The following is a 10,556-nucleotide window of genomic DNA, read 5'->3' as shown; positions in this document are numbered from 1 at the left end:
GCACGGAGGGTCTAAGAGACTGTTGGCTTAATGTCTCATATGCAGGACCAAGCTAAGCATGGTGGTGGATGTCATGTAATCCCAGCACTCAGAAGGCAGAAACAAGATCACCAGAAGCTCCAGGCCAGTCTGGTTAAAATAGTGAGTTCAAGTCAGGAAGTGGTGGTACACTGTGAGTTCAAGGCCAGCCTGGTCTACAGAGCGAGTTCCAGGACAGAGAAACCCTGTCTTGAAAAACAAAAACAAAAACAAACAGCCGGGCGGTGGTGGCGCACGCCTTTAATCCCAGCACTTGGGAGGCAGAGCCAGGCGGATCTCTGTGAGTTCGAGGCCAGCCTGGGCTACCAAGTGAGTCCCAGGAAAGGCGCAAAGCTACACAGAGAAACCCTGTCTCGAAAAACCAAAAAAAAAAAAAAAAAAAAAAAAAAAAAAAAAACAAAAAGTGAGTTTGGGTCAGCCAGGAGTATCTGGGTAGATCCTGTCTTAAGCAAACAATCTGAAACAATGGTTATTGCGCTCAACCTCTAGAACCTACACTTTAGCTGATGGAATAAATCACATTGAAATTCAGACCGTGGGGCCGAAGAGATGGCTCAGTGGCTAAGGGTGCTTGCTGCTCTTGCAGAGGACCCAGGTTCAGTTTGCAATACCCACATGGTGGCTCACAACTACACATAACTCCAGTTCCAGGGTATAGAGTACACACACACACGTGCAGGCAAAACAGTGAAACACATAAAGCAAAATAAATAAATCTAAAGAAAGAAAAAAGAAATTCAGACTTCAAATATTAACCTGAACTCTTTTTGTTGTTATTGTTATTATTGTTGTTATTGTTTGAGACAGGGTCTCTCTCTATAGCCCTAGCTGTCCTGGGACTCACTATGTAGGCCAAGGCTGGCCTGGGAACTCACAGAGATCTGACTGCCTCTGCCTCCTGAATGCTAGGATTAAAGGAGTGCGCCACCAGTATGCCCAGCAAATCAAACTCTTTATCAGCACAGTTTCTTTAAAAACAATCAAGATGCGGGGCAATGATGGCGCACACCTTTAATCCCCGCACTCAGAGGAGGCAGAGGCAGGTGGATCTCTGTGAATTCGAGGCCAGCCTGGTCTACAAAGGAAGTTCCAAGACAGCCAGGGCTGTTACACAGAGAAACCCTGTCTCGAAAAACCAAAAAGAAAACAATAAAAATAATAAGCAGGATAAAGCAAGGTCTATGATCCAAAGTAAGAGAAATGAAGGGGAAGAGATTGGGGGGGAGGACATTTTTGATGAAAAGCACAATTGTTTCAGATGACCGAAAGGAGGCAAGAAAAAGAGGCAGCAATCTGGATATCTCTAGAAGATTTTGCTTGCGAGGTTTGTCTTAAAACTCAGCTCAACTGCATAATTTGTGGTAATGGGACGACTACTTTCATGCTCCCTCTGAAAAAACAAACACAACAAACCTGGTCTCTGGGGCCTGAGATGAATGCACTTGCTGCTCTTCTGGAAGACTTGGGTTCAGTTCCTAACACTCACAGGTTGCTCACAACCATTCCAGTTCCAGGGGATCTGAGTCTCCTTTCTAGCTCCTACCATCACTAGGCACATGGAACACATATGCATGCAGACAAGCACTTATATACATAAAAATAAGTAAATCATTAAAAAAAAAACAACCTCAACTATCATCAGGTAGACATCCCAAACATCTTGTTTTTTGGTTGGTTGGTTGGTTGGTTGGTTGGTTGGTTGGTTGGTTTATTGAAATGATCTCTTATAGGCCAGGCTAGCTTTGAACTCCTGATCCTCCTGCTTCCACTTCCCAAGTGCTAGGAAGATAGGTATAAACTGTAGCTGATTTTGCCATCTCTGATTCCACGCCCTAATTCAGTTCTTCAGGAGAGGCTTACTGTGTACGAGATTAAATCCACCCTCTTTAATCTGTCATTTGAGACCTTCAAAACTTTCTGTTCAGACTTGTTTCCTGCTGTACCCTTTCAAGATCCCCCACATCAAATCAAACATGGATGTACATAATCTGCTGTAGAACTTCACAAATGTCACACACACACACACACACACACACACACAGAGAGAGAGAGAGAGAGAGAGAGAGAGAGAGAGAGAGAGAGAGAGAGAGAGAGAGAGACTTACTTTCATCTCTGTTCTTTGCTCTTCTGTCTAGCCACTGTCCCTCCTGGTCCCCTTTTCAAAATGTCACTGCTCCTTCAAGCTCCCTGTATAACATTGCCTCCCAGACCTGACTGCTCTTTCCTCTGAACTTCATGCATTAAGTGAAGGTTATTTGTAGAACCAAAGCTTCCTGATGGAGTGAGTGGCTGGTTGTGTGTGGTGGTACTCCCAGCATTCTGTTCATTGGCTGTTGAGGAGTTTGTCTTCTGTTTTCCCCCTCTGCCTCCTCAAACTAGATTTTGAGCTTGCAGGAAGAACTGAACTACCATCCTGATACCAGCCTTCTCATACTTTCCAAATGGCTGGTGTGCAGGACAGTGTGTGCCTTTGCTCATTAAACCACAGCACAGCATGAGGCAGTGAAGGATTTCCTAACAAGAGGGGAGGTGTGGGCTTCTTCCTCGAAGTTTCTGGGTAAAGAAAAGCTTCTATCTAGGTAGGATCTCCTAGGATGCAGGGAGATGGAAAAAGTTGTTCCCAAAGGGCCTTGTCATCTCAAGTCGGCTACAGTGTTGCCATAGCAATCAGAACAACAAGGGACACCCTAATTTGGGAGTTCTCTGAAAGAAACCTGCCTCTGAGTCCTAGGGCTCTCAGGCAAGGAGGGAAGAAGTCCTTTGCGTGGCCTTTAGGATTTAGGTTTCTCAGCTTATCTATTCCTCAGAGAAGTGTGTCTGTGTCCCTTTCTGTCCCTCTCCCTCACCCCCCCCCAACATTCCATCCTAGGGTAGGGGGAGGTCAGTGTACACAAAGCTTTCTGTGTATGGGGTGGTATGTATCCCCCCACCCCTCCACCCAGGGTATACAATGCCCCTTCTGCTCCATGCCCCCTGCCACCCTCCCCACCACCTCTCAATCGCACATGCCAGGCTGCAATTGGTCACTGGCTCGGGACAGCCCCCTCATGCTGGGAATCCAGGGGATTTTAAGCGGGTTCCAGAAAACCCCGCTCAGTTCCTTGACCCCCACTTTCTCCACCCCACAGACGCTCTGGGCCCTAGCCCCTACCCCAGCTATGGCTCCTGGGGCTCCCTCATCCAGCCCCAGCCCTATCCTGGCTGCCCTGCTCTTCTCTTCTTTGGGTAAGTGGAGGCACTGAGTCCCGGAACCCCGAGATTCAGGTGGTCTCTCAGCAACCGCTCCCTCTCTCCACTGTACTCTTCACTGCAAAAACCAGCAGGCGAGAGCAGGAAGGTCATGCTATATTTAGGTGTGGGGAGGGAAGGTGTATATCGTTTAAAGGAAGCGGGAAAGGTCTTTCTTTAAAAGACACAGTAAAAGAGATCATAGAGAGCTTCCCTGAGCACCCAGTTTAGAAGTCAGATGCCCTCAGATCCATGCAGACAGCCTGTCAGGAAGCAAAGGGAGTATGGGAAAGAATAGGATCAAATGCTGGGTTCTGATCCCCATTCGTTCCCAAGTGGGGCAAGAGCTACCCAACCTTAATTTCCCAGAAAAGAAAAGTCAGGGAATATGAACTAAGAATGAGCCCACCCGCTGTAGTCTCCGCTTCTTAGATTGGGTTTCTGCCTGTGGCCTCTCATCCATGTGAGTGAATCCTAGGATCTTGTCCCAGTAAAGCCATCTTCCTTAAATTGATCGGCCTTTTCCTTTACCTCTGGCAGATGTTGGGTGAGCAAGAGAACATCAAAGCAAGGTTAATTAAGTAGATCCTTCCAAACTGCCTTGCATCCTGTGCTAGCAGTAGGCAAGCTGGAGTAAGGGGGGGGGGCGGTGAGCAGCAGGGGAGGGGAACAGTTAGAAAACCTAAGGGTCTTTCCTTGGTCAAGTTCAACTCTTGGGGTTGTAAATCCAAAAGTTAGACTTTCCTGGTTCATAGTGGACTATTCTGTGGTACTCCAAGACAATGGTGAAGATAGGAAGTTGGAGAAAGCCTTGGTAAAGGGAATGAGGAGCTAAGGAGTCTAGGGGCACAAAAGAGCTGTGCCCTACCCACAGAACCACTGAGCAGAGTGGAGAAGAGCAAAGACTGATGATATAATAGGAGAACTAGAAGTCAGAACCAATAAATAACCCTCTTTGTTATATTGGGGATTCCCAAGAAGGCTCTAAGGCAGAATTCCCAGGAGGTAAAGAGAAGATATTGCATGCTGAGGTGGGGGATTGGGGACAATGAGGGTGAGAGTGGGTGTAGCATGAGCCTCCAGCACTGTTTAGACAATGAGACTTTGTTTGGTTGCCCCCTCCTAAAGAACAGAAGAGTCTACAGTTGTCCCCATCCAGGGCCAGCCCACACACATAGTCTCCCTGGAATGACTCTGCTTGTGTGGGTGGGTTATAGGGGTGGCGCTGGGCCAATATGACTGAGAAAAGGGAAGATGGTTGAACCACAGAGGTCCACATGCGGAGTCACCTGAGTGCTGGACTTGGGGGTCTTACTCTATGCCCAGCTTCTTTCTCCCCTGGCAAACAGGGATGCAGCAGGCGGGCAGGACAGTTGTGCCCAGCAAGAAGACTCACGTTCTCTAGTCTCCTCCTCTTCTTCTTCTTTTGTCTTCTTGTGAGAACTTGAATTTGCTGGACACTGAAATACTACAAACCTGCTAAAATTAAGACTGATGTCTATGAGTCAGCATGGAAAGCTACCCCAGATATGTATATTCTTAATTCAAAACAAAGAAGCACATCATAATGCAATATATTGTACATACATTATATTTTAAAGATCTCCACAAAACAAATTTAGCCATTTGTTATAAGTACAGATATATCTTGAGTTTATGGCATTTATATTGAGTTGTGTACATAGAAAAAGCCTATTTACTAACTGGTAATGGTGGTTCAGAGTGGGTGGAGACATTCAGAAAGAAATTGGTTGTTAGAGTAAGTGTCAAAGAAGACATTAGTTTATTGGTGTTACTTGAACAGTTTATAAGGATGTATGCATGGCACGGTGGTGCATGCCTTTAATTTCAGTACTCAGGAGGCAGCAGCAGGTGGATCTCTGTGAGTCCTAGGCCAGCCTGGTCCACATATTGAGTTCCAGGACAGCCAGGGCTACATAGTAAGACCCTGTCTTCAAACAAATAAGCCAGGTCATGGTGGTGCACACCTTTAATCCCAGCATTTGGGAGGCAGCAGCAGGTGAATCTCTGTGAGTTCCAGGCCAACCTGGTCTACAGAGTGAGTTCAAGAACAGCCAGAGCTACACTGAGAAATCCTGTCTTGAAAAAAAAAGAGTTAGATATCAACCATTGGCAGAAGCCTGCAATCCCAACAATCGGAAGGCTGAGGCAGGAGGATAATAAGTTCTAGGAGAGTAAGACTATATAGTAAGACTGCCTCAGAAGAAAGAAAGAGAGAAAGAAAGAAAGAAAGAAAGAAAGAAAGAAAGAAAGAAAGAAAGAAAGAAAGAAAGACGGGGGGAGGGAGGGAGGAAAAGAAAAAAGGAAGAAAGAGAAGGAAAAGGAGACTAAAGGGTAGAGTGAGAGTTGGACACCACCCACCTTCTAGAATCCTACAGAAAAGCACTGATGTTTCCTGTGCGCTGAAGAAGCTGCCCCACCCAAGCACTAAGCAGACCTGAGCCTGCCTAGCTATTGAGATCAGACAAGGTTGAATACGTTCAGGGTGGTATGGCTATGGCCTTGAGGAATAGTCTCTGTGGAGACCTTAAGCTGATGCAGTGTTTACTTTCACCAACCGAGTTAGTCCAGACAGAGGCAGGCCTCAAAATACTTTGCTATGGCCTCGCCGGTGACCCAGCCCTGGACGGCGGAGTGGCCTCATATCCTCTTTATGTCCGACGGGGCCCATGTGCATCTCATTTCCTCTGTTTGCAGTGCTGTCCCCGGCCCTGGCCATTGTGGTTTACACGGACAGAGAAGTCTACGGTGCTGTGGGCTCCCAGGTGACCCTGCACTGCTCCTTCTGGTCCAGCGAATGGGTCTCAGATGACATCTCTTTTACCTGGCGCTACCAGCCTGAAGGGGGCCGAGATGCCATTTCGGTGAGTGCCTGAGGGGGTCCTGGAGTTAGACAACAGATAGGGGTCTTCTAACAGCAGAAAGGAGAACTTGGGCTGCGGACGGGAAACTGTTTTATGAGCCATAAACTCAACTGCAGGGTAAGTAGCAATCTTCATGACCTTGTCTGTATCTGTGTGCACGGTCCTCCCTCTCACAGGCCAAGATCTGTTACCCCGAGTCTGGAGTCGAGTTTTGGCAGCTTTTCACACTCGGGTTCTCAGATCACATGATTTCCCTCATTCCTCATAGATCTTCCACTATGCCAAAGGACAACCTTACATCGACGAAGTGGGGACCTTCAAAGAGCGCATCCAGTGGGTAGGGGACCCGAGATGGAAGGATGGCTCCATTGTCATACACAACCTTGACTACAGCGACAACGGCACTTTCACTTGTGATGTCAAAAACCCACCAGACATAGTGGGCAAGACTTCTCAGGTCACACTCTATGTCTTTGAAAAAGGTGTGAAAAGGGACAAGGGACAGCGGTCTGGGAGGCAGTCTAAGGAGGGTATCAGGGCGGACTGACAGACCGGGGGAAGGGCAAATAGCCTCAACTAATCTGGGTGTGGTACTGCAAGCCTTTAATCACAGCTCTGGGGAGGCTGAGGGGTGACTGCTTGGGTCACACAGTGAGTTCAAGACCAGCCTGGGATATATAGCAAAACTGCGGTGTGGGGGTGGGGAACGGCAGGGATAGGCATGATGGTTCTGACTGTAATCCACTAGTACTCCAGAGGTAGAAGCAGATTGATCAGAAGTTCAAGGCCATCTTTGGCTACATAGCAAGTAGCCAACGACTACTTAAAGGCCAACCTGGGCTGTGTGAGAGCCTGCCCCGCCCCCAAAATAACATAAACTAATCGTAAAAACCTGGGAAGGGAGGCAAAAGGCAGCCTTGGCTAGAATTTTCACATTTCCAGCCACTGGAAATAGGCGTAGTGCGAAGCAACACAGATACAGGCTTCTGTTCCCCCGCGATCCACGTTGTTTCTTTTTCCGTCCCTTCCTAGTGCCCACTAGGTACGGGGTGGTGTTGGGAGCCGTGATCGGGGGCATCCTCGGGGTGGTGCTGTTGCTGCTGCTGCTCTTCTACCTGGTTCGGTACTGTTGGCTGCGCAGGCAGGCGGCCCTGCAGAGGAGGCTCAGGTAAGGGGCGGGGCCTGACTCCCCACCTTCTATCCAGGATCCCCGAGACTGCTTCAGTGGTGGGAGGGCCAATGAAAAGAGGAAGTGCGGTCCTCTGGGAGCGGGTTCCAGTGAGACCAATCCTGCTGCAACCTCTCTCCACAGTGCCATGGAGAAGGGGAAATTTCACAAGTCTTCTAAGGACTCCTCGAAGCGCGGGCGGCAGGTTAGAGAGACGTGAAGCCGGGGAGGAGAACGCTGGGAACCCGGGGACATCAGTGAGGGATGGGTGGGCAAGGCCAAGCCCGAGGCTGATGTGTGCAACCCTCCCCGCAGACGCCCGTGCTGTATGCCATGCTGGACCACAGCAGAAGCACCAAAGCCGCCAGTGAGAAGAAGTCTAAAGGGCTGGGGGATTCTCGCAAGGATAAGAAATAGCGGTTAGCGGGCCGGGCGGGGGGTCGGGGGTCTGCGACGGAGTCCTCCAAAGGCTCTCAGGTGGTGGTCATCGAGATGGAGCTTCGGAAAGATGAGCAGAGCTCGGAGCTCCGGCCTGCAGTCAAGTCCCCCAGTAGAACCAGCCTCAAGAACGCCCTCAAGAACATGATGGGCCTGGACTCGGACAAGTGACCGTCACATCCAGGCCCTGTCCGAGCAGGGGGACCTAGGCTCCTCTTTTCCCAGGTCTAGGTGTTTTCCTCTTGCTCCTCAGCCCTGCCCTGCCCTTACCTCCCAATGAGATGTAAAGTTTCATTTCAACCTTCCTTTCCAAGTTCTTGGATTCCTCCTTCACCTTTACGCCTCGGCTTTCCGGGAGCCTAGGGACTAACCCTATTCCTCGCCTGCCCCAAGGGCTGTGTGTTTGGTGCCTGTCCCTCAGGCACCGAGAAGAAAGGGACCTTGATAGCCTCCCCCCTCCCCCACCCCAGCTGATCCCCTGGCTCTCTCTCGCTCTCTGTCCTTTCCTTCCCTCCAGTGGCCCAGCTCCACACTCTTGTCTTCGGGCTCAAATCCACATCATCCAGATCAGACTCTCCATCAGGGTTTATTTAGGTTGTCGAGTATTTTTTATTTGTTCATCCATTTTTTTTTTTGTTTGTTTACCTGAGCCCGTGCCCCCATGACTGAGGACCAATGACGTCATGTGGCTTTTGCAGTTCCCCACTCCCTAAGTCTTTACTGGAGAGCCAGCCAGCCTGCTCAGTGGAGCCCCTGATCCTCAGACCTCAGCTACATGATTGATGCCCTCTGGCCACCCTGGAGCACAGCTCTGGGACTCAAGATTTGGGGAAAGAGAAAAAAAAAAAAAAAAAAAAAATGGATCGTCACAGGTCAGGGGTGGAGCAGGGGGGCTTTAAGAACTGTCTTTAAAAATCAATTAGCAGACAGAGAACAGGAAAACCAAATGAGACTAGGAGGGAAAGGAAGAGGTTCGCTCCCAGGCACAGGGGATTGTTAGGATTTTTCTACATTCTGTACATTTCTCCTACCACCTCCAAATGTCCTTAAATGTTTAATAAACACTGACATTTCCAGACGCTGCTGCCTCTGTCTTGCATTTTCTAGTCCTCATAAGAATCCCTACCTCTTCTTCTCATTCCCAGCCCACGTTTCTTCCTCATTAGCTGGTTTTAGTTGTCAGGTTTGATTTTATGATATTGGCCCATGTAGCATAGCACAGGGGAAAACTCTTGAAATAGGCTTATAGACACAGTTATGTGTTAAAAAAAAAAAACTATCCGGGGAGCTTGTACTACGTTCTGATCTGTGTCTGGCTCTGCTTCTACGTGGGTGGAAACACAATAGCTTTCTTTCTCAAGACCTGAATTCTAAAACGTGCCAGCCACTCACGAGCTGTGTTCCCCAGGGTGGTTACTTGCCTTTGGTAAGCTTGTTTTGCACTTCATAAACCATTCTACCCACCCTGTGCAATTCCCAGACCTTTTGTGAGAATCAAGAGACTGTGGTTCTTCTTAGGAAGAACCTTCCTAGGCTGTCAGCTTAGTGGTACATATTGTAACACATGACTAAGTTATTAAGGGTCAAGTCCTTAAAAATGTCTCTAGTCTTGCCTAAGGGGATTCATTTTGGAGATGGAGAAATGGGTCAGATGACCCACATGGAGGCTCACAACCATCTGTAACTTCTGTTCCAGGGGATCTGACATCCTCTTCTGGCTCTGTGGGCAACAGGCACTCATGTGGTACACAGACATACATGCAGGCAAAACATGCATACAAAGAATAAAATAAAAATTTTTTAAAAAGTTAAAGGAGTGTGTTTTATAAACTAGCACACTTCTCATTCACCTTTACAAATATACATAGAACTTTATGCTAAGCATGGAGGTACATACCTATAATCCTAGCACTTCGAAGGTACAGGCAGGAGGATCAGAAGTTCAAGACCAGTTCTGACTAAATAGCAAATTAAAGTTGAAGACCAGCCTGGGCTACAAGAGACCCTGTTTCAAAAACAACAACAGCAACTTCGTTTTCTTTGTTCTCTAGTCTAGATACACTATAAATAACTGACTAGCCAGTCTGCTGTGTGTGTGTGTGTGTGTGTGTGTGTGTGTGTGTGTGTGTATGTGTGTATCACCAATATCCTGGAATCCTTATATAATTGTGGAAAAATGTTTGTAACAATTTCCCCTGGGGTGGGGGTGGGGGTCCACTGTTTACCAAACAAAGAAAACAGCTACACATCATTCTCTCTGTTAAGTCACAGACATGATTGACACTGGCTTTGTCAAACCCAAGAATGGAGTGTGTCTATTCACTTGAGGATATGGTTTATATATTTTACATTTTTATTAATTATAAGTTTTTAAATTGTGTGTGAGCACGTGTGTTCACATACATGTGAGTGCTACTGCTGGAGGAGACCAGAAGAGATTTCCTGCAGCTGGAATTACAAGCCATTGTGAGCTGCGGGATGTGAATGTTGTGACTTGAACCTGGGTTCTCTGCAAGAACAGCACACAGCCTAACTGTGGAGCCATCCCTCCAGCTGCCCAAAGGGTTCTTAATAAAAGACATTGATCGGCACAATGTCTGAAGGAAAACCAAGATTTTATTTCACACTATATAAAAAAGTGGAATGTAGATGTAAGAAAGTGTGGCGGTACACTACTGGAACTCTAAGATTCAGAAGGCTGGTAGGTAAAAGGATTGCTAGGAGTTCAAGGCTAGCTAGGGCTACAGAACAAGACCTTGTTTCAAAAACAAAACAGAATTAAGTCCCGAGCAATCAGT

At 47.7% G+C, this 10,556-nt stretch overlaps 1 protein-coding gene across 1 annotated transcript; it reads left to right on the top strand.

Moving 5' to 3' along the window:
- Positions 1-3,152: 3,152 nt before the first annotated feature.
- Mpz (myelin protein zero) lies at positions 3,153-8,836 on the top strand. The gene is given in 6 exon segments (XM_059280715.1): positions 3,153-3,264; positions 5,986-6,152; positions 6,421-6,634; positions 7,185-7,320; positions 7,465-7,525; positions 7,636-8,836. Coding segments are annotated over 6 exon segments (939 nt in total). The 5' UTR covers positions 3,153-3,197; the 3' UTR covers positions 7,930-8,836.
- Positions 8,837-10,556: the final 1,720 nt, after the last annotated feature.

Source organism: Peromyscus eremicus, chromosome 15, assembly GCF_949786415.1.
Source record: "Peromyscus eremicus chromosome 15, PerEre_H2_v1, whole genome shotgun sequence".
NCBI lineage: Eukaryota > Metazoa > Chordata > Mammalia > Rodentia > Cricetidae > Peromyscus > Peromyscus eremicus.
The sequence above is the reverse complement of the archived record's forward strand: the minus strand, read 5'-3'. Positions and strand labels throughout refer to the sequence as shown.